At 39.6% G+C, this 25,181-nt stretch overlaps 1 protein-coding gene across 2 annotated transcripts; it reads right to left on the bottom strand.

Annotated features, from left to right (window-relative positions):
• Positions 1 to 5,444: 5,444 nt before the first annotated feature.
• On the bottom strand, positions 5,445 to 23,940 carry capn7 (calpain 7). Of its 2 annotated transcripts, XM_023424124.2 has the most exons (22): positions 23,567 to 23,940; positions 23,154 to 23,262; positions 21,167 to 21,324; positions 21,019 to 21,086; positions 19,908 to 20,147; positions 19,146 to 19,232; positions 18,608 to 18,734; positions 18,192 to 18,277; positions 17,976 to 18,069; positions 17,619 to 17,765; positions 17,184 to 17,290; positions 16,942 to 17,062; positions 16,323 to 16,467; positions 15,527 to 15,626; positions 15,182 to 15,317; positions 14,984 to 15,059; positions 14,617 to 14,762; positions 12,580 to 12,642; positions 12,345 to 12,475; positions 10,582 to 10,674; positions 9,203 to 9,391; positions 5,445 to 7,964 (listed from the first exon to the last, which is right to left on the bottom strand). In XM_023424124.2, the coding sequence occupies exons 1-21, from the start codon at positions 23,666 to 23,668 to the stop codon at positions 9,247 to 9,249; spliced, it is 2,481 nt and encodes an 826-aa protein (XP_023279892.1). In that variant the 5' UTR covers positions 23,669 to 23,940; the 3' UTR covers positions 5,445 to 7,964; positions 9,203 to 9,246. The 2 variants fall into 2 exon arrangements, with proteins under 2 accessions (XP_023279892.1, XP_023279891.1); XM_023424123.2 differs by having other exon boundaries at positions 5,445 to 9,391.
• Between the last annotated feature and the right edge of the window lie 1,241 nt (positions 23,941 to 25,181).

Raw genomic sequence — 25,181 nt, 5'->3', positions numbered from 1 at the left:
ATGTCGTTTTTATGACTTTTTTTGCCTTACTATACTATGACTTTTTTATGACTTTTTATGCCTTACTATACTATGACTTTTTATGCCTTACTATACTATGACTTTTTTTGACTTTTTATGCCTTACTATACTATGTCGTTTTTATGACTTTTTTTGCCGTACTATACTATGACATTTTTATGACTTTTTTTGCCTTACTATACTATGACTTTTTTATGACTTTTTAATGCTTTACTATACTATGACTTTTCATGCCTCACTATACTATTACTCTATATGCCTTACTATACTATGACTTTTTATGCCTTACTATACTATATCGTTTTTATGACTTTTTTTGCCGTACTATACTATGACTTTATTATGACTTTTTTTGCCTTACTATACTATTAATTTTTTCAGACTTTTTATGCCTTACTATACTATGTCGTTTTTATGACTTTTTTTGCTGTACTATACTATGACATTTTTATGACTTTTTTTTGCCTTACTATACTATGACGTTTTTGGACATTTTTATGCCTCACTATACTATGACCTTTTTTGAAATTTCATGCCTAACTATCATATGATATCTTTTAAAGATTTATGCATTACTATACTATGACGTTGTATGCCTCAATATACTATGATTTTTCTTGACATTTTTTTGCCTCATTATACTATGATGTTTTTATGCCTTACTGTACCATGTTTTATGCCTTAATGTACTATTACGTTTCTTGATGTTTTCATGCAATACCATACTATCACGTTTTATGGTTTTTTTATGCCTCACTATAATATGATGTTTAATGTTTTTTTGACGATTTTATGCCTTACTTTCTTTAGAACTTTGCTCAACAGCTGGACAACCAGTAAGAGGAGACAACACGAGTTTGCATATAAAGTTCAAACTATTTATTTACAAGAAAAGCAAAATGAGATTCATGATGATAAATTACTAAAAACCAAGAAACAAAAGAAAGGCCACAGCTGCCATCAGGTCTGCTGGGAAAGCAGGATCAGCTATAGCACGAACAGAGAGCGCAGCCAGAGAGAGCGACATGACTGAATGGGATGGCTTTGATAATGTGCCCAGGTGTAGCACATCAGGCTGATCCTGATCCTTGGCATCCAACACCTGAGAAGGGAAACAAAGAAAGAAACAGGGACACCTTGTGCCCGGGTGGAGGGGTCGATATTTCTGTGACATTATTATACTATGTTGTTTTTTGAAGTTTTTATGCCTTTCTATACTATGACCTTTTTATGACATTTTTATGCCCTCAATATTATGCAGTTTTTTTGACATTTTTATGCCTTGCTATACTATGACGTTTTTATGCCTTACTATACTATGACGTTTTTATGCCTTACTATACTATGATGTTTTTATGCCTTACTATACTATGACGCTTTATGCCTTAATGTACTATGACGTTTTTTGACATTTTTATGCCTCACTATACTATGACGATTTTTGACATTTTTATGCCTTACTATACTGTGACGTTTTTATCCTTTTTATACTATGATGTTTTATGCCTTTATATACTATTAGGTTTTATGCCTTACTATACTATGACGTTTTATGATGTTTTTATGCCTTTCTATATACTATGACGTTTTATGCCTTACTATACTATGACGTTTTTTGTCTTATTATACTATGACGCTTTTATGCCTCACTATACTATGACCTTTTTGTGCGTTATTATACAATGATGTTATATGTTGTTTTTATGCCTTACTATACTATGACGTTTTTTGACGCTTTAATGCCCTTTTATACCATGATGTTTTATGCCTATGATGTTTTGTGATGTTTTTATGCCTTAGTATATTATGATGTTTTATGACGTTTTATGCCTTATTATACTATGACGTTTTTTGACATCTTTGTGCCTCAATATACTATGACATTTTATGCCTTACTATACTATGAAGTTTTTATGCCTTACTTTACTATGACGTTTTTTGACATCTCACGCCTTATTACACTATGACATCTTATGACATTTTTTATGACTTACCTGTGATGTCTTTTGACATTTATATGCCTTGCTATAGTAAGACATTTTTTTCACTGTTTTTATGCCTTAACCTAACCCTAACCTTAAACAGATGTTCATTTCACTGTGGTCCTGGTTCATTTGAAGGTCAGTAGTCCAGCTTGAATGGGACGTCACTGCACATGCTCTTAAATTAGCTCAATCTTCAGAGACCAGGGTCGTTATTATGATCTGATTAGTTTCGAGACATTCAGCGTGACAGAACAGCAGCAGCACACTCTCTCCAAGAAAGACTTGCAGTTTCTTTAAATCAAAAGCATGATGTTTCGCTAAGTAACTGAAAGGCAATCAATTAGTAGGCAATCTGACTTCAATTAACAACCAGTCAGGATTGCATTAAGATCAACTGGCATCTGGCACGTCTTAAGAGAAGCTGTAACTGGTCTAAATGGTCATCACATTTTCCTAATAAAAAAGAGAGCACCATCACAGAGAAACCCCTGAAGTATCACTCTATTTGTATTGTTCTGTAGATTCTTCTTCAGAATGAGTTTTAAAATCTATCTAATGAGTTTTGAATCAGAAATGTCCAAAAGAGTTGGTTCACTTAAATTACCAAGGGGACCATTAAAAAAGTCTTTGGGGCAGATTGGAGGCAACAATGAGTCGCTATTGGAAAGTGACGAGATGGGCCGATGCTGATCTTTCACAGGTGTAATGTTTACCATGTTCACCATCTTAGTTTAGTATGTAAGCATGGTAACATTTGCTAATTAGTACTAAACACAAATTCCCGCTGAAGCTGACGGGAGTATAAATGGTTCATTCTACCAAAGAAACAGTTCCTATAACCTGGATGATACACATAGTGAGGTCTGAGTACTGGGGACCCTGATGATCTCATGTCATTTTTTTATCAATACATTCACTTGTCAAAACAATAACTATCTGTATGGCTAGATGACAGTAGGAGTAGGAAAGAAAATGCTTTTAGGGGACCGTGGCCTCTGATAACCATGATGTTTTGTGGTTTTGGTCTTTGTCCAAAACCACAAGAGCTGCTCTTCCCTATTTCTGTCTAAACATCATTAACCTTCTCTTATCTTTGTATCACAGGCCACTGATCAGATCACGAAGAGAACCACTTGGAAAAGCCCCAACCTGACATGACAACAATCACAGCTCTGAGTGAGGTTTATACAACAACTGATGAGGCGTTACAGGTATTCTAACACCTACGCAGAGAGCTGGACAACCTCATATGCTGTGGTTCTCTACTGGTGCCGAGGAGTCTGACATTAAATACAAGCAGTCGTTCTGCTTTCACAAGGAACAACAAAACGTATTCAACATTGAGTTAATGTGCAATTTACCTCTAAAGAAAAGTGTGGAATTTAAATGTGCCTTCCACAGAAACAGCTCGTTACGTTTCCAGAGTTATTAAAGAGCATGTCAGCTTTACAGAGAAAATTAAACTTCCTGCGCTCCATTTCCAAGTTGTCATCTCGGCCACATGTTCCTTGCGACAGGGAAGAGCAGCGACGGCGTGTTGTTTCTCAGACACGTGCTTCTAACAGAACAGCAGGCTCTGTCTAATTCAACAACACAACCCGTCCTTTCTGTGGTTTTCCAATGACCCTCTCCCTCTTCACACGCTTAAATCGACCTTTCAGCCTCTTTTTTTTATTGCCACTGTTGTCGACATGGAGGGGTACAAACATCAGATTAACCTTCATGCCTCATCAGTGTGTCGCCTCGTTCAGACAGATGACCAGCTGTCTAGTCATCTTATTTCAAAAACAAATTCTCTCATATGACTTCTATAAAGATAAAATCTGATGTACAGAACATAAGAAGGTGGGTTTTGGTGTTAATAGCCAAAAAAATCTGCCTTCCTGGCTTTAGCTTCTATCTGAGGAAATAGCTTCCCTGCTTACAATTAACTGGCTGCTGTGACCTCTGAACCTTGACCTCTGTAGTTTTGATAAGGTTTAGGAATCAGATTAATGCAGACTGATACAGTATAAATCTATAAATAGAAATGTTGATTCAGCAGAGATGTTTTAGTCTGAGGAGCTGTGATTTTAACTGAAAGAAAATATCCAATAAACCAGTTTTAACTTCACATTGGCAAACTATAAATATAAGATTTGTACCAATTTAATTATATAAATTTTGGACCTTCTTTTTAATCACTGCTTCAAAATCATTTTAGATGTTTTATGTAATGTGATTTTTTTCTTTAGTTCACGATACTGACTCTTATTTTCAAAGCACTGAGAAAAGTGCCACACAAAAACTATTACTTTAATACCATTTCTATTTTTTATTTTTTCATACGTGTTTCCTTCATTAAAAAAAAGATAATTTTTTTCTTTTGGTCTGGGTCCTTTTGCTTGTTCCACATTGTTTCAATTAAACCTGGTATGTGGTTGATGTGTTGGTCATGTTTTGGCTTTTTCCAAGATTTTTTTTGGCAGCAAATCTTTACAATTTAGAAGCTGGAACTGTGTGTCTTATTTTTCCTTCGATCAGCTAATCAGTTGACCATTAATAATTTCAGCTCTGCTGTCGAAGTAGCTATAAAAAATAATATACTTTGTATAATGTAGGTTCTCTTCTTTCAATAAGTTTGGTGCTTGTGGTTTGAACTGAAGTGAATTATGAGGGATCACCTCCTTTTTCTTGGCTGTATCCGTCAATCACCGCAGCCACACAACTTCACTGTCAGCTGGACGACATCTGAAAAGAATATTTATATTAATTAATACTTTGCACCTACACTTTCAATAAAAACAAGGAAAACTAAGAAAGATCATAAACTTACCAGAGTTTTCAGCTGATGAAACCTCGGCTCAGTGCTGTGCACTTCCAAACTAAACATATTTACAGATAATTCAGAATGACCATCATCATAGGGAGTGATGAGGTCCAGTGGATCCATGTGGTGGTTTTACCTCTTCATTTAACATTTCTGCTTTATGTGTAAAACGCTGAATTTAATGTTTACGTCAGTTACGGGCCTCTAGGCTTTGAATGGAGTCAGCACAGACAGACGTGTAGGTGGAGGTGAAGTCTCCGCCTCTCCTGGTCATCAGTGGCCACGTGGTTTTGATTTAACCTTCCCGTTCACATTAGTATGATGGAGATTAGTTGTGACTGTGGCCAGAAATGTTTAGGAGGTAACTTCCTGTGATCACTTATGTTGTGTTTGAATATACAAGAATGTGTCACACTGTGTAGGTGATGTTGCCATGTGACTGTCCTGCTATTTTTCACATGATTGTTAGCCTTTGTTAGCCTGTTTACATCCTTACTCAAATCATTAACATCACACAGTGATTTCGGAAGCAGAAGGTACAAAATCTCATGTCATTAGCGCTATCAAAATACAGTAAAAGTCCCCTCCACTTCCATGTAAATAAATAAATGAATAAATGACAGACAGAAGCAGATACAATTTTCTGTATTCAAAGTTCGAACACATCAGTCTACCCAACATTTAGTGCAAGTTCTGCAAACATTACATCATCATTCATACAACAGGTCGCCGCACGATTGTCCTGCTGCATCTTTACATGAGTTGGCTTGTTGCCAGTTAAAACGACATAACATAACATGGTGACAAAGACAGAGTACTCATAACAGTTAGAATTATCATGAATGAACAAGTGGATATTTGACAGAATGCTTGGCAATGGATATTTAAAGCTATTGTTGTTTTTTTCTCAACCTTTTAGCACAGCAGGGTTATTAGTTCATTTACGGTCAGCCTCCAGTCAGCACTGGTTTTTACTATGAAGGATTGTTAACAGTGATTATAAGTGACAGTTGTTATCATGCACCCCAGAGGTTTTACTGTGAAACAGGTCAAAGTTCACCTGTGTGTTGAGTCACTGTGAGACACTACGAGACCTGTGGATTTTTAATTCTTTAAAATGACCTAAATGATTGTTTAGCAAAGCCAAAGGTTGTAGGAAACAACATTAAATCATACACGTTTTGTGTGCTACATTTTGAGCCACGTGCACACGACCACAGAGGCCGCAGTGGAGGGAATACCCTTCACAAATCAGCTGATTTTTCAGCCGAAAATACATCAGCAGCAATTTGAATATTTACTTAATCAATTGATTCATTTATCAATTCATATCGCCAAAAACATTCCGATTCAGAAATGTGATGGTTTGCTGAATATTTTGAGGTTTGTACTGTTTGCAATTTAAGCAATGTGAAGACGTGATCTTTACATTTCTTCTTACATTTTACTGACTTAACAGTCGATTAAAATGAAAATAATCAATACTTGCAGACTCTTACTGCGGCAACATGGAGCTGTGAGAGTGACTTTACAATTGCATCCTGCTCAGAAAAGAGAAAAAGTTTATGTGAGGACATGGAGTCTCAACACTGTGTTACCTGTGTAGTCCGCTGCAATCAGATTCACTTCACTAACGTGGAAACATCTGTGACTGAAGTCGCACTGAAGGTAGCAGAAAATAAGGTAACGACGAATCTTAACTCAAGGTCCACACACTACTTCTTCATGACAACTGAACAAACTGTGTGTGATGCAGTTGACAGCTTATGCAACAGATACTAACCTGAACCTTGTGTTAAGATAAACACATTCCCAAACTCAAGAATCAACTTTTATGCTCAAAAATAAGTCAATTTTTCTCCCACGTTGGCCTGTAGAGGGTTTGTCTACTCACTGCAATGCAACAAAGAGGAAAAAAAAAAAGAGCATAACAGTTGGCAGTTTATTAGGAACACCAAGCTAAAATTGATGCAATCTAATACAACAATGCTGCAGTAAATCCTCCTTTAAGAAGGTTATAAGTGTGAAGTTTGTATAGTGAAGGCTGTAAGTTTGTGTTGCTGTTGAACTGTATTACATTAAACAGTGTGGTGTTTCTCTTAATACAAAACAATAGAGTTCAACTGCAAGATGATCACACTGCTGAATCAACATCTCTAAAACAATATCAACACTAACTGAACATTATAACCTTCATGTAGGAGAATGTACTGCAGGACTGTTGTATTACACTGCATCAGTTTGAGCTAGATGTACCTAATAAACTGGTAACTGTACTAGTGGCAAGTTGCAACGCAATAAAAGGCAACACTCACCATGTTAATGTCTGTGACTGAAAGTCATTCGATGCTTTGACTTAGCTAGAATGTGTTTCAGACGCACATCCAGCTGCTGAGTGAGGACTGCTTCCCCATGATGCAACAAAACCCTGGTGTTAAATTTAACACTCAACGCTCCTGGTTGGACACACACTACAACATAAAGTCCCAAAATCTCATTCAGCAAATCCACCAAAGCACTTCCATCATCTCAACAAACGCTGTTGCCAGGGAAGTTATGGCACGGCTGCAAAGCTTCGCTAGTGACGTGGAGAATTTAGCAGCATCATTTTTTATGCGGGCGGCTGCTGACGGGTGAAGTCACCCGAACAGAAACCTTTCCCATTGAAAACTGAGGAGGTGAATTCAGATGAGCCGCTTTCTGATAATCGTTTTGCCATGTGACATGTTCATTTCCATTTACTGACATACTGTGTTTGACAACAAACAGGAAGAGAAATTATTAAAAAAAAAAAGGAAAAGAAAAAAAAGTGCAGTTTGGTAACATAAAAGTAAACAGGATGTATACTTGGCAATACATTTAAATTTTTACCTTTGAAAGGTTTAAAATGAAAGTCAAAACATTTACACATGCACACACACACGCGCACACACACATGCGCACACACACACACACACACACACACACAGGTATAACACGTACGGTGTGCGATACCTGCCTCAAGCAGTGCTGAATGCTGACGTGAGGCCCGTCAGTGAAATCAGGCTGATAATTCTCACTCAGCCGTCACATCCACAGACAACATGAAGAGACATCATTCAACTGCTGCCATACTGGATTCCCTGTGGTGCTGCTCTGCTGCACTGCTCCTGAGAATTAAAAAAACAAACAAAAAAATAACCTTCATGGTCATTTGAGGAAACTTTAACTCTCCCCCTTCAACCTGTCAGACTCTAAAACAGCGTTTATTATTTTGGCAGAGACTCTGGACTGTTCGACTCCTGGGAGCCAAATAAGTCTGATCAGTTTTGGGGCAAATAAATATTTAGAGAGAAGAACAACTGAGGACTTCATTTGAGGAATAATGTTTTGCTTTTTGTATCGTGGCTGCCAGTTCCAAGCAACTGCTTCTTATTCAAGTAGTTTTGCAATAATGAGCATCTCAGACATCTGACCAACGCTGTGGTCCTCACACATTTCTGCAACTTTTCGTGTTATATGTTAATATGCTACTCCAACCGCCTCTAATCTATTTTCACTAAAATGCCACCCATAAGTAACACAATGGCAGAATGTATGACTATGTCTGTCATGAGTTTCAAACACTTTCTGAAGTAAAATATGTAAAAGAAGAAAACCCTGGGACACCGATCAAATTGGGGTCCATGGTCTAACTTAAAAAATCCACTGGTCTAAGATACTGAGGTCATGCACCAATGAATATAAGGGGCCCAAACCATGAAAGAAAAATCCCAGACCAAAAATGATTTCCACCCCTCATGTGAAAACTCAAAACTACCATAACATTCATCAATTCCAACCAGTGGTGAGTCTGAGACTTCCACTTCTGTACTGATGAGATGCTCAATGCAGCAAAACAGGACCTGAACAGAATTTGCAGCTCTCAGGCAGCTGGTGTTCGTTTCAACCCTGTTAGTTCCCAACATCCAGTCGAGTCCAGGATGTGGTCATGTGATTACTGTAGTCTCGTGAAATCCAATGTTGATGCCAATTGATCCATCTGGCTTTCATCACGATTAATCTGTCCGTTTTTTTTTTTTGGGCGAAAATATTATTTTATTCTGTTGCGAAAACGCCTTGACGGTTGACGGGTTCTATTCCATACTGAAGTTCCTCCTGATGACTCCTTATTGATGATTTATTCCTTCACCATAACTGTGTGGTAACATCACGTCAATGTTGAAGTTCAAGTCCACAATCTGTCCATTTACGTCAGCAAAAGGATTCAGCCAGAGAGGACGGCGACAAGCTGAGACGGTGTTTAGTCGAAGCTACCGGTCACATTCTGGGCTCTTTGGGCTTCATGGAGGCCGTGACACCTCATCACATTCAGACAGAAACATCAGAAATATCCCCTGACAAGTACCTTCCTCCCAATCCCTGCCCCCGTCCTCTCTCCCAGCTCCGTCTTCACTGAAGCTGGGAGACCTTGAGGGGTGCGGTGCTGGCAAAGTCCAAGAAGAAGGGTCCTTCCTGTTTGGGCAGGAAGGTGGTGGGGATGACGTTGTAAATGCCTGCTGGGACGTGGTCGGCCTCCATGTAGCAGAAACCGCATCTGGAAAAAGAGAGAAAGACAAAGAGTGAGAAAAAAACAAAAAACAAACGAGTGAAAAAAGAAATCAGATTACTCTGCAGAACATGTCTCCCCTTCCCATCTCCAATTACTTTAATGTAACATTACACAGTGAAGAAGAAGTGACAGCAGAGTGTGTGTGTGTGTGTGTGTGTGTGCGTGTATAAAGACACACTATGTCCAGAGACACGTGGCCGACCTATGTGACATCCCTGACATGCTGATCTGTGTCGCAATTCCTGTGGAAATGGTCACAATAACAGTTCTTGTCTCCTGGACTCAGACTGTTGCTGATGTGTGTCTGTAAATTATAAATACTGTATTTGATATTATAAATATCCAAATAAACTGGAATTGTTGATGAACTTCTTTACTTTTACGTTAACAAATTAATTTCCCATTTAGTGTAGGTGTAGTGAATCTCATCACACTCACCGATTTCATTTCAAACTGATAAAACTGCCCATGATAACAAAATGAACAAGTTTTTGCAAAATTTATTTAAAGTAATTTCACTGAATGTAAACATTACTTTACCTTTAGCAGGTCTAGTTTCTATATTAATTCTGTCTTGCAGGAGTGTTGACCTGAAATCTGCTATATTGTTATTCCATCACTCAGAAACAAAATCAGCCAATCAGAGGAGATGCTCAGTGTCAAGAGGTAGTTCTAAAATATAATGTGGAAATGTCTCCTTCAAGAGACACACTAACTTACTTTTGTTTGATCATCTGGAAAAATAACTTAACTAATAATAAACTTTAGAATCTATATATCAGCATCAGTAGATCAACACTGAGCTGTAAATGACTTTATGACAGCCTGACAGTAAATGTCGCGCTCTATCTCTCTGCCTGGTTTCATAATAATATAATGTTAACAACTGGGATATTTAGAATTATAAATGCTCTTGTTTAGGTTTCTCTACAAGCGTTCAAATGTCATTAGTTGTCGCCAATCGAATTATTTCCTTTATTCATTGTACATTAGCGTGTCTGCACAGTGAGGCTGGAAAATTAATTTCATGTTATTGTTGTGTGATGATGGTAAACAACCACGCTGAGTGAGTGTTTCTGTGCTCCAGCAGACCCGACTGCAGACCTACAACCTTTACCTTCCCTCCACCTGTGAGCGCTCTGCGCTCTGAGGCCTGTCAGTTAGGCCGACCGTACCTGTAATCTCCGCTGCTCTTCTTCTGGGAGGCTGCTGCACTCGGCTCCCCGACCGTCGACACCGTCACCATCTCAAAGCCAACGCTGTACTGCCTGCACACACAAAGACAGCAAGCAGTGGTCACACAGTTATGTTGATCCTCACTATATCTGTTCTTTAATTTGTATATTTTCACTCATGTATTTTGAGTATATTTCATCAGAATAATCTCCTGCCATTTCAACATTTATCTTTCTTTCTAATAAAGTTTGATCGAGCTGTAGTCAGGAGCAGAACCGACAAATGATAAATGCTGGTTTGTGAGGAAAAAAAAAAGCTCTGGGTGTTTGCATTTCTTTAAACCGACCACAATCATCTTGGGTGGAACATTTGCACTGTGAGGCGAGCACTGAAAACACCTCAAAAAAAAAAAAAAAAGAAAAATGTAATTGCACGATCCAAATATTCACCAAAACTCGCCATTTTCGGCATGTAGGCTGCAGCTCGGAGGTTGTTGTTGTTTGTTGTAGCGAAGGGGATTTTGAAAAGAAGGTAACAGGCAGGTGAAGCAGATATGGAGGGTAATGCTGCCTGGATAAGGCGCCCAGTGGCAGGCGTGCACCCACAGCCTACATCCAATGAATCAGACTAGTCAATAAGTTACAAGAAACTACAGATAAGAAATATCTGAAGTGATTAAAGTAATCCACACATTCCTGACCTCTTTACAGTCTGTGCATGCTGGTGATATAAGAGTCGAAGTTTACAGTCACTCATTCGTCAGCAACTGTGGAAAATACAGATAAGTGTTTCATTTATCTTATTGTCTCCAGTAATGTATATGATTATGTTACATGACGAGAGACAGTGTGAAATGCAACAGAATATTTGTCATGTCACTGGAGTTAGGAGGCAGAATTAAAACACTGCATTCACTGAGTCATCCTGGTTTGTGTGTGTGTTTGTGTGTGTGTGTGTGTGTGTGTTTGTGTTTCTGTGAGAGAGAGAAAGTGCCAGAGGATCATTGGGTGATAATGCCACATTGGGAAAAGTCCCTTAGTCATCCTGTTAATGAGTCCTTAATAAGTCGGGCAGATTTATTTAAATGAAGTGAAATGAAATGGCAGCGGGGGAAGCACTGGTCTTATGTTTGCATGGATTTACAACATGACTGCTCAGGTTTTTATATCCATCTGAAGGTCATAGAGGATGTTACAGTAACAGTATAAAATATACTGAAATGACAGGTGTGGGTTTGATCCAATATTTCTCAAGTGAAGCTACTTGTTGTTTTTTTAGTGTCAATATTTTCCATTTTTAATCATGTCATGAAATCTAAATTTTACCCACCAGGGTAGAAATTGTTGACGTTTCTGAGGCAGCACTTAGAAACTCAGATGAAAAACACTGAAGCTGATCGTCTTTAACTAGACTAAAGCTTTAGGTCACTGCTGTCGAGCTTCACTGGAGCTGCTGGCGTTACGTCAACTGAACTGAGGCAGATATGCGAAGTGCACGATTAGCAGCAGAGATGCAGTAAAGACGGCATGACAAAGGCTTTTATAGACTTTCATAGACCACCAGCTTTGAATGTAGTTGAGCAGAAATCAGAAATCATGTGATTTCAAGGCTAAATGGCCATTGTCGGATATTATTGGAAAGTTTATATATTGTTCTACAACCATGTAAACCACTTCGAATTGTTTTTGAATGATACTGTGCTGTACAAATAAACTTGAACTTGAAGCTATACGGGTCAATCTGTCCTCGGTATGAGCCTGACCTGGATCCTCGGAGCTCGATGAGCAGCGGTCCCGGCCGCTCCAGGTTAATCTGATAGATGGGGTTGTGTTTGTACGAGTCCTTATAGTTCCCACAACCTCCGGCAGTGAGCCCCTTCCACTGGCCGTTGATCTGAAGAGTTAAACAGAGACCAGAACACAATAATTAAACATGAAAATTCACTATAAATAGCGTCTGCCTGTTTACTTGTACATGGGTTGTAGGTGATAACGTACCCTTTTGGTGTGAGTGAAGGGATTTGGGATCTTGGAGAAGGTGAATTTGCATCCAGAGTACACCTGGGTAAAGAAACACATTTTGTTATTATATGACACTGAACATGAGCCGGTCAAAAGAAATCCAGGTGGCAGATGGAAAATAAGACACTGGCTATAATTCCAGTTGGTCAGAAAGTAAACGGTACATGGACTGCACTTATATAGTGTGTTTCTGATCTTACGGACTAGTCAAAGCTCTTTACAGTACATGCCACATTCACCCATTCACACACTGATGGAACAGGCATCAGAGGCAATATGGGGTTCAGCATCTTGCTCCAGTATCTACGTCCTGAGCCACAAGGGAAGAAAGTTCTGTTTCGTTACCAGCAGCCGTGTAAGACAAAGTGTAGCATGTTTCCAAATGGTGGATGTACTTATTCATGACTATCTGTCGACAAAATAGATCTTTGATATTAGCGCTGGCTTGTTCTGGTAAGAGAAACATTTGAGGGGGGGGATTTTTCAAAGAGAAAGGCTGATTTGAGCCGAGGGGGGGTCGTTTTCACAGAGAGAGAGAGCGAAAGAGAGAGAGAGCTTGCAGCAGTTACACACAGAATGCATACACACACACACACACACACACACACACACACACACACACACACACACGTACAGAGCACATGTTTGATTTTAATAAGTGATTTCAGTATGAACTATTCTCCACAGTCCTCTCTGCAGTTAATAACAAGAGGAGTCCATGAATTATAAACTACTGAAAAAAAATATATTTAGGTCACACGTGTACATACACACACACACACACACACACACACACACACACACACATATGAACACACACATTAAAGTCCCTAACTCCCATGCTGGCAGGAGAGGAGAGGAGAAGAGTCACTGTTCCTGACATCATTACGTCATATGAAAAGTCTGACAAAAACAGTAGCAGTCACGCTGCTCGTTGCAGCTTGGATGACCCGTCTCAAACAAGTTTCAAGTCCTCACAAGTTGATTTTTATACTGCACTGACAAAAAACAAATGGCTGCCTGGGAGACACGTCAAATATATCCGTCTAAAAACCTGCGATCTGCTTCGACAGTAGTTTGGTATTAGTTCTTCTTCCAACACCAACAGACACAAGTCAAGTATCAGTGTAAAAAATATTCTACAATCCACATACACAACACAAGACTGAGGCTGGACTCACAGCCTTGCATGGGAGAGCAAAAACACAAAGAAAGTGCAGCAGAGTAGACACTGGTAACACAGCGGTCATTAAGATAGAAGGGGCATCTTCAAACAATTTTAATACAAGACTAAAGTTGTGAACTTTAATAGACTGAGCTTTAATCCTTCGTTCTTGTGCTGCTCTGTGACACAGGGGAGAGGAAAAAAAACAAAACGCACCTCTGTGAGAGATAATTCAAATCACTTCACCTGCAACGATGCTGTTGAAAGTTTGGTTTATTTGCATGAATTAACGCTTGTATGTCTCGGGTGACCACAGAGTGAAAAACTTTCTCATTGACCCTTCAAAACTACTGCAAATTGAGCAAAGGCTTAAGATGGCAGGTATCCTACACAATCAATACAAATCTTCAGATTTTGGTTAATACCTGCCCCCAGAACATGTGCACCAGGTTTTACAGGTACACATTTTTGGCATTTGTGGTGCCCCCTATGGGTCAGGCTCCAAATGCTTTGGTAGGCCTATTCCCTACAACGACCTGAAGATATCTAACAAGTTTAATGATGATTGAATGAATGGTTGATGAGTTATTGTTCATTATTGGCTTAGCCCCGCCTTTTGCAAAGATATGATGGCGGCCATGTTTTTTCAAGTTTTGTGTTTCTAGTTCTTTGCAGCTCACAACTATTTTTTTACATACTGTACAAATGTTCAAAGTTTTATTTATGTGTAGAGGCATAAACACACACACACACACACACACACACACACACATACACACACACACACACACACACACACACACACACACACCTTAAAAACAGCACAACAACACAAAAGTTCTTCTCACCCTCAGTGTGTAGTTGATGGTGTTTTGTTTCTCGTACTGGGAAACCACCAGTGTGAAGGTGTGCGTCCCCGCACTTGTCAGTCTCATCTTGGTCAGGTAGTGTGGGCTGTTGATGCGGATGCCATCGATGTAAGGAGGGGGGTCCGCTGTGGAGGGAGCCAGGGGGGGTTAGTTATAGCGACTAACCAGAAGGTTAACTGCCCTGTGTCTTCCGGGCATCTGACCATGTTGTGTGTGAGCGGGGCAGAAATAAAGGCTTTGTGGAGTACTGCCTTCAAACCCCTGCTGCCTCCCACCTACAGGACATATCTCACTGTTCAGTCCTGCGGAGAGAACTCGTCTTCCAAGGCATCTCATCGAACCTTACCTGGGTAATAAACCTTCTTCCCATCTGTCTTGTAAACGACCAGTGTGATAAACTCCCTGTTTTGTGCAAAATCATCCTGGAAAACGAACAAGCAGAAATCTGTCATTAGATAAAAGTGAGGTAAGTAAAGTACCACATTACTGGCGGTGAGGTTTAATAATATGACGTTGTCAGTATCTCTCAGCTCTGTATCTCCACCTTGTCAGTGATGTGTCTGGTGAGCAGCACCCACACGGCAGCGCCACCTGCTGGACACTGGACCTCCAGCTTGTACTGGGGATTGTTGGCCAGACTGTAGACGTCCTTCACTGGGCCCTGCTTCCCATCCCAGCTACTGCAGACGAAACACAAACCACAACACATGCTTCAGACTGGGTCCGTCTGCTCTGATCAATACAGCATATAAATTTGCATACCTAACAGAAGCAGGTGCACACACACGTTTCCATCTCGAGTTAAACACAATGGGGAGATCATACAGGGGGCCAAGACGAATACTGACCGACACATCGTCAAGTTACTGAAACCGAACCACACACACACCTGTGAATACAGGAGGAATCTTTGAACAAGGCAGGGTTCCAGCTCAGGTAGATGACATCATAGTACTGACAAAGGTCCTCCCACGCGATCCAGAAAACACCTGGAGAGCAACACAGGAAAGCAACGTATGTGTCACCTGAATAGAGCTTCATTTCTGTGGCTTAAACTTCAGGCATTCCCTGCAGTGACATATTGACTTTTAACTTTAACTAGTGAGGACAGAGAAGTCACTCGTGATGTGAAAAGTATGAATTCACTTTTTAAGGGTGAGATGTACACGTTGAAATTCTATTACTGTCTAGACAACAGGCTCCTCTATTGGAGTTTTTGTGACATTTTTTCTATAATATTTATGCTGACGTCCATCTGGTCCCTACTTCAGCCTGAGCACTGATTCCCCTCACTGGCTTCCCACTGCGCTGCTAATTGTTTTTGATGAAGCGTCCTCACAGTACAGCTGCTGGGAATCATCACAGAGTCGCTCATTTCTAAAGTAGCTTGGATAAAAGTGTGCTCCTGCTGAATTATCACGCTGCATATCATTCTAAAGTGCCTCTGCTTCCTATTCAAGTAATCATACATTTTATGTTGCCTAATCTTTATAATTTGTGAAGTAATTACCCAAACTACTAATTTCTTCAAGTACTTCCCAGGATATAAAATGAATCAGTCTCCATGTCAGTTTTACTGCAATAGGAGCTCCATAAATTTATGGCCTGCAGCTAAATATATATACTAGCATACTGTGTCAATACTAACTTGTAGGAAGATTTATGCGATTTAAGACTTGGTATACCATTATCGAACTTCTGTGCCGTCTTGGGGTCAAAGTTGAGGTATTTGAGGAGTTCGGGCGTCCAGTTCTTCTCATCTCGCTCGCTGTAGCGCCCCTTCCACCGCAGGTGACTCCATGGATTCTTCAGCTGCAGGAAACGCATTCCCTAAGAAGAAAAACGTTCCCCCGCAGACATGGTGTTAATTAAAAAAAGATACGAATAGCTGGAAGGATGGTGAGATTTCATTATCTACCGACATCTGAACATCTGATTTTCTCGCCCTTTGCAGATTTTCACTGAGATGAGAAGCTTATTAAAAGAGTCAGAGCTCACAACTGCCAGTGACACAATGCACAAATCTTCTTATTTTATATTTGACTCAATGGAAATACACACCAACTCTCCAGTGACGTGTGAATATGTGAACGGGATGCTAACAGTTCAGCACAACGCCTCCCTCACAGGAGCTTTAATGGCACCATTAATTCTAAATCAGTAATGCTGAATTGATACGACTCCATTTTAGTTCCAGTTGTACATGGAGTCAAATGAGCAAACTGAGAGTTTACCAGCAGAACGTTGAAGATTTTGTAGCTTTTAGCAAAAGCATAAAAACGCTACTACTTTAATTACGCCAACCTTGTATTCCCTGATGTCAAGAACAGCGTAGGCGTGTGTTGGCACTAAACCCCATCTATCCCCTTCTTCCTCTGTCATCACTCCTGTTGCCGTGGTGATGAGGACGTCACCCCTGTGAAACCTGGGAAATAAAGAGAAAGAGAGAGAAGCAGATACAGAGGGAGAACAAAAAAAAAAAAGAAAAAAGGTCAAGAAGTCCTTTTAAACTTGGAGATAACTTCTTTTCTCTGTGTAATTCTCACCTCTGGAAGAGCATGCGGAAGGTGTCATCCTTGCTGAATGACTGATTGTCAGAGTGCATAGCGATGCGTTCAGGGATCCAGCCGGTGAGCGCGTGCAAATCGATGTTCTGTAACACGCAACAAAATATGAAAACTCTGACGTTATGGAAGACTAATTTCTTGAGAAGCATCAGACGTTGGTTCGTATTCAGTCTGCTGAGAGTGACTTGGAAAAATGGCCGCTAATATTTTAGAAAACTTTTTTCCAAAACTTTCAAGATATACAAGTGATCAGATGTGTTTTATTACAAATTGATATTATTTTTAACAAAGCTTTATTTAAATACTCCTTATTTTTAGCCAGTTTTTTACTTCAATCTTTTTTTATCTAGGAAAGCAGGTGAATTACGTTGTTGAAAAACAGCCGCGTCTCTCGGTTTCTCCTCCTTCACTCACCGAGTTGGAGCCAGGGAAGTCGTAGCCTCCCATCACCTTCATGTAGGCTTTCTCTATCAGGGACACCCACAGCTCGTTCCTGTTGCTGGAGTAGGAGCACAGCAGCTCTCCGTTCCGATCCACCGGCAGGTAGTCATCTATAATCACCTGCAACAGGAACAGAGACAGAGACGGGTTGTCGGTTTGAGGGATGTCATACAGATTTCCCGTTTATTAGCAAATTATTATAACCTTAAATACGATTTTGACAGCAACAGAGATCATTTTTCTCTGCGCCCAGTGTGTGCAGAAGGTGCATTCATAAGGGTAATATATTCAGCTGTACAGATGAACCAGCTGTGGTGATTTGTCCTTTACCTTCCTGGGGACTCCATTGATGTGAAGCTTGACCATGTACTTCCCACACGGGTTGTACTCCGGTTGCCCTCGCCTGTTCTGAGGGTAGATGATGCTGTAACACACACGATCAAAGTGTCAGGGTCGATACTGAACACCGTTCTTTCAGGCTTCATCAGAATAAGAGCTTGAGGCTGAAGGAGGTGGGTGTGAAACCCTTAAAGCACCATCCAGTACCTGGTGATTAGTTTCTTGTTGTAGCGCCTCTCGTAGGCGGCGCTGATGGCGAGTGATGCCACGAAGGAGCAGTCAGACACCACCGTCTGGAGTGAAGGCCACATTAATTATAAAAGTTGAAATGATGCAGCAGTTGAACATTTTGCATTTGGATGCTGTGGGTTATTTTAACATGTTGACCATGACGAGGTTTACGTGGTATGATGTCATGTCATCTATTGGCTGAATTTAAAAGTCATGAACATTGACTAAATTTACACAATTTTAAGAATGTGAAATACTATATATTATTAAATTCTATTCAATATTCAGATACAAACGCTATAAAGGAGCTAAAATGTTCAACACTAGAGTTAAAACCATCCAGATGAGAAGCTGTTGTTGTTGGTGCATGGACAGCAGCCGGGTCCTCTGACCTGTTTGATGCTGAAGCTGGACACAGACATGATCATGGTGGGGTTATTGCAGATCTCGTCTGGCCGGACCCAGCGGGAGAAGATGGCTTTCTGTTTGGGTGACAGCGCCAGTTTCCCCGTTTTGTCCCTGGTTAAAGAATTAAAAGATTAAAAGACAAAGTATTAAAGTGTGTTTGCCTCACTGACTCAGATCCACTAAGAGATCTGACAGTTTGATGTGGATTTGCTTAACGGCAACTCAAACAATATGCAGGAGGTCTATAACAGCTCACACTGATTTTACAGGACTGAAGCAGCAGAGACTCAATTGAAATTGAGAGACATGACAAATGAGAAAATCCTTGTCACAACAAATAGTGCACAGAATAAGAGACGTTTTAGTACAAAGGAAGGACAGATGTCGAAACCTTTCTCCACAGTAAAATTCAAAAATGTAAAGCTGAACCTTAAGTGGCTCGTGTGACAATGGTTTTGTCATATATTAGCTTTAACACTGTGCTAAAAAAAACTGACATTAAATAATAAAACTCAAACTCACGAGAAGGGGACGGGGAAGGCAAACCGCTCCTTCAGGTCCACACTCATGAAGGGAACGTAGGCCATGCTGTTAATTGTAGATGTACTCCTGAAAATAAAGAAGGACAAGTTTAGTCCAACAAAACAGATTGAAGATTGAAGAAACCCAACATCTGATTTTAGCCAGCAGTAGTAGTAAAAAATTATATTAAAAAAAATGTATTTTTCTCTGGGGTGTGGTGGCAAATTTCGAATCTTTTCCTAAACATCTTTTGCAATTTTTCTTTAAGATTTCGCGCAGTTTTTTATTTCTATTTTAACATGGTTGCCACATTTTTTTTTAAAGAAATTTCAAAGACTAAATATTTCCACTGTAAGTTAGTTGGTTAGTTTATGCTGCAGATGCCACCAGAGGACTATTACACAAGATGTGCAAAGGATATAATGAACAAAATGTTGCTCTTTTTCAGTCCAGTTTTACCTTTAAAAGCCTTTAACAATCACATATTCAGACACTGAGTATTTAATCCCATTCACCTTGTCCTTAACCAAGACTAAATTAACACTGGTGGCTGGTGACCCTTGTGACTGTTCGTATAGCAACTTCAATTTCACTACATATTAAAATCATTTCCAAGAACTGCTTGCTAAGATGTTCAGGTTCTGGACCTTTTCCCTAACTGTGAATCAGTATTAAAGACTTTTCTCAGTTTACCAGGACCTGTGAGGCACAAATCTTTCTAATGTAGTATCACTGAACAACAGGTTCCACCATCCGGCTCACCTGAGCACCTCGATCTCTTCAGACGTGTAGCGCTGACCCTGCGGCTCGCTGGACTGGACTGCCCGGACCGGCTGGGGCTGAGGTCGGTCGTGGAGGCTGAAGTCTGGCCCAAGGGGGAAAAACTGGCGGACTGGTCCCCCAGAATTGCCACCACTGGCAGGCCTGGTTCCAGAGGGGCCCGTCCTGTCCTGAGTCTGGGCTGGAGTCGATCTGGACTGGGACTCTTTAAGACCTTCCGCTCTGAAAGAAGACGAGGTTGTTTAATTAAAGCTGAAAATCCAAGTGAATCTTACAAAGAAGGAAAAAAACACTGATCCTGACAATCCTTTTATTTACACAAATCTATTTGAATAACACACAATACACAAGAGCAATAAAACAAACTACCACAGGTGTATCATGTAAAATATCCAGGAAATGAGCTGAATTCAAAACTCTAATAAATTAACAAATAATGTAGATATACTGTAATAACATGGTGGCACCTTTTGTGTCAGTAAAAACTACTTGCATACATACTGCCATCTATCCAATCACAGTTAAGGGAGGTAATAATGGCTTTCATGATACACTGTTGCTCATAAAGTTGGAATAAAATATTTTTTACCTCTTTCCATTAAATGATTGTGACAATGTGATTTATTTCATTTCACTTGGGTAATTGGGACACATAATGTAATCATTGCACCTGGTCAAAAGTGATTACTGATGTATTTAAATAGGAATAAACAGAGGATTGTGTCTGAAAACAAAATTATTCCAACTTTATGGTTAACAGTGTACAAATAGACAAACCAGTATTTCTGCCTGGTTCATTAGGCCATCACTTGGTCACATAAATGACATTCAATTTTAATCTGCTAATATGGTTCTTACAGATCTACTAACTAACAAACCAGCGGTTGTTGATGAGCTATTTTTAGTGTTGGGGTTATTTATTGCTTAGAATGTAACATTCGTTTTACCAACTGTTTACATAAAGTAAAGCATGGGTATTTGTCATTGGGATTAGTTGCTAGTAGTGGCTTAAAAAATAAAAAATAAAAGATAAAATAAACAGTCAAAACTTCAGGCCAAAAACAAATTCTGCGGTGCTCATGTTCACACTTACCTCTCTAAAGCTTGACGTGCTAGCTGCTTCAGCTTGGTCTGCAGCGCCTGGTCTGATGTCTCGTTGGACTGTTGAAAACACAGGAAGAGAGTGAGGAAACAAACAGGAATGTGACTGAGAGTGTGATGACAAACAGTGGGGGGGCTACCGTCTTAATGCACAGCTCCACAGCCTGAGTGTACAGCTCAATGGCTTCATCATCATTTCCCTTCTCATCTTCCTCGAAGGCCTGCGTGACCAGGAAGTGGGCGCGCTCCAAGTCCACCTGCTGCCGGGACTTCAGCGGGTCGCTCTTCTGTGCCTGGACTGAGGTCAAAGGTCCAGAGAAGGAATGGTTAGGGCACACAACTGACACCTGGGTGGCAGAGGGAGCTGTCCTTCAATCAAGATCATACATTCAGCCCTCTGACTGCTTACATTTCTCCATCAGTTTGAGTTGCTATAACTTTGATGTTAATTCCGACACAGCTACAGATAGGAAAACTCTTTTTATATGGTCAGCTTTCTTGCATTTTTAAGGGTTTTTAATGCCCATGTTGGGCTTTTGTATCTGATCTAGTCAACCAAGAACGATTGGACAAGCGTCCAATTTGAGTCAGGATGGTGCGTTTGATGCTGTTCAGTCTTTTCATCTGTCTGACCCAAAATGCCACAGTTGGGTTTCTTCTTGCTTTACCAGCAAATAGAACAGAAACAAGTGATGCTGAATCTGAATTTAAGATTTCAGAAAACATTTCCTAAAAAAAAAAATGAGACAATAACGTTTGATCTTTTGAACAACATCAAAGTAACACTTACAGTTAGCTGCAGGTTTATAAGATCTACCAAGGTAAAGCTGGTACAGTCTAATACAAGAGCCCTGCAGTAAAACCTCCCTTTATGACTGTTATAATGCTCATATTTTTTGGAGCTGTTTTAAAGTAGATGTTTATGGCCATTTTGAATGATGCAATATGTGTTGCAGCTGAACTGGAATGAGATAAAACATTAAAACCATATGAACAATTATAAAAAAGAAATTAAAATGAAAAAAAAAAATCCACTCATCTTTTTAGAGCAGCTGTTACAGGAAAGTTTGCTTTTGATCTCATCATAGTAAACAGCAGGAACATACTACAGCTACGCACTGTGCTAAATGTCATCCACTGTGCGCAACAGTCTCTGTGGTCACACCCATGTGCAAACACGCACACACCCACAATGAGGGCAAAGTCATGGAAAAACGCAGTCAGACAGCAATTGAGAAAGTATGTCCTGAGGGCCCATTCGGGAACATTCTTGAATAATTTCTTACCTGTTACTATTCACAGACACTTCATCTCTGCAACACTTTAGATCAGATTAGATAAACTGGAAGCGCACAGTGGAGAGTGATAAGTAATATAACACAGTAGAAGCTGAAAAGCACTAGAAACACAACGAAGACAGTAAAAACTCCTGATGTCCATGAGATAAGAAACTTTTTTAATTCAACAACAGCATTTTCATGATGTCTATGTTGACTTTTTGTTTGTCTTCCATGTATGTGTTCACAACAGTAAATACTGTGTAGTCATTACAGTTTGTCTTTCAAACTGCCGTGCTAGTATGCAAATCAATATGCACTGTCAACATCAACATATTTATAATGCATGTCCAATAAAAATCAAAGGTGTTATGGCACACCAATTAAACTGACTGAAACCAGTGATTGCTTGTATGGAGAAAAAACAGCATAAAACTGAATTTCTTTTTCTTCATAAATTTCTCTCTAAATTAATCTAAAAATCTAAAATACGCTTGATAACGTTTGGGAAATGATCAGCTGTCAGAATTGGCATTCATGATTTGAGGAGAATATTGCAGTGCAGTATTTTATAATGCAAAAACATGACAATATGCAAATAAGTGATTTAAATACCAACTGAATCTGTCATGTATTTGTACATGGAAACTGTGAATGTGTGCAGCTGTTTGACTGTAAAAGAACATGACTCTGAAAAATAAAACAAATAATAACAGATCTTTTGGTTAATAAAGGTTCAACAAACAGGATGTAAGCAAGCAATTGTGCTTCTGTTGTTAAGTATCCTCTAAATGCAGGAAAAGCAGAATAAAACAGTGGTTCCACTGTGTCTCTGGTCAGGTGAGCTTACCAGCATTGTGGAGGGCTTGGACCCGATCCAAGTATTCATTCACTTTGTCCTGGATTCCCTCCAGTTTGGACCCTGCCATGCCAGCATATATCAGGGCCTGGGCTGCCTCCTATAGCAAACAATCATAAAGGAAGCGGTGGTAGCAGTTATTTTTTATATCTATTAAATTGTGTCAGTGACAGTCCCAAAGCTTAACTATATGAAATGTTATTGTAACTTGACAAATATAAAATTTTGTTATTTCGTGATCTTCTCTTTGATGTAAGTGTATTTCCTTCAAGCTACACTTTAAAGTGGTAAGCTATAATATGCAAGTGAAAGTCTGTGTTGACTTGTGGGTAACATGAGCTAAGTGCTAATGTTGACAGGTAGCAGCCGTTTACACCTGTCTAATTCAAATTACAGCCACTTACCTTATAATAAAATACAGCCTCGTTATATTTGCCATTATGGTCATATGTAACAGCTGTTTTGGCAAATTTGACAGCATCGAGCTCCAGCGCCGCGCAGTCCATCCTAAACACAACTTGTTGACAGAGTGACAAGCTCTGACTTAGCCAGCTAGCAGGCTAGCTAACTGCTAGCTCCCGTAATTCGCCAAATTAACAAAGTGTCTGTGTTTCACTCGCAACACAGTTCATTTCATCAACTCGGACGAAACATAGTGGAAAGTCCCGACGAGCGTCCTTAATCCCCTGGCCAAAACTGGGTAGTTAAAGCTTTGCTTTACCTTGTGACAGGTAACTAATGTACTAGCGGATACCAAAACAACCCTGCTGTTTCCGGAAGACACGAATCGCGCAGTCGCAGTCGAGGACGCAGGCAGTTGCATTCAAGTGCAGTAAGAAATTGCATGTAGTTACTTCTGCCTCATAGAATCATTTTACCATTCATAATTTTATCAGATAGCATATCCTAGTTAGACATATTGGTATAGCTCAGGCCATAATAACCAAACAATCCTTAACAAATTAACTTAACAAATTAAGACAAAAACAAACAAACAAAACCGACCACAGGTTATAGTATACAAGCAGGAATGTTGCCAGATTTGACTGCCAAAATTCGTGAATTTATACTGTATATAATACTGCCATGGAATTGGAGAGTTACACTATGAGCTACAACTTGAGCTCCATTTTTTGTTTACATTTTGGAAAATTAAGTACGAATTGTACTAACAAGAGAGATCCCTTGATAATTGAATTCATTGAACAATGATTTGGTTGTTCTGCGTTTCTTCATGGTTGTTCTGTGGTAGTTTTGTGTCTCCCAGTGGTTGTTTTGTTTCACTATAAACAGGGAGGCCCTGTGACCCCGTGGGTCCCTGTGGCTTATGATGCCAGCTGCAATTCACAAATATCTTAATTTAACAGCTGATTATTTTCTTGATTAATTATTTAGTTGGAAAAAAAAATGAATGGTGGAAAAGTCCCTCACAGTTTCACAGAACCCAAACTGATATCCTTCAAAACCCCAAAATAATCAATTAACTAGGCCCATCACAGAAAAGTTTGTGGTGTTGGTTAGGAGGTCATGTTGAGTTTAGTAAAAAATTGGTCAGTAATGTGAATGTGGTAAATATTTGCTGTATGCAAAAAAAATTTAACAATGACATTGTGTTGCAGCATTTTTATTCACTGTAACCTCTCTCTCCCTCTGGTGGCCGATCAGAAGCGACACTGTAAAATGTTACATACAGGAAATTGAAAACTGAAGCAGTCTTGTTGGTCCCTTTCATCAATCTGCTAATATACAAATGGTAAGCACTGCATCTCTAACAACGTGGAAGAAAAACACATTCAAAGTCCTTGATGATCAACAGTTTACTGCTCTTTTAGGTCAGTCACTGTATTTTCCTCAATGCTGGTGTCAGCACTCAGACTCACTGCACCTATATGATCTAATATCTGACTGCACATATACATTACATCATGTGAGTGTCTGTGACACAGACACACACACACACACACACACACACACACACACACACACACACACAGACAGACAGACACACACACACACACA

The sequence above is a fragment of the Seriola lalandi genome, unplaced genomic scaffold, assembly GCF_002814215.2.
Source record: "Seriola lalandi dorsalis isolate HSWRI2012SDOR001 ecotype SW California unplaced genomic scaffold, Sedor1 jcf7180002054720, whole genome shotgun sequence".
In the NCBI taxonomy this organism is placed as follows: domain Eukaryota; kingdom Metazoa; phylum Chordata; class Actinopteri; order Carangiformes; family Carangidae; genus Seriola; species Seriola lalandi.
This window is presented reverse-complemented; position numbering and strand designations above follow the sequence as displayed.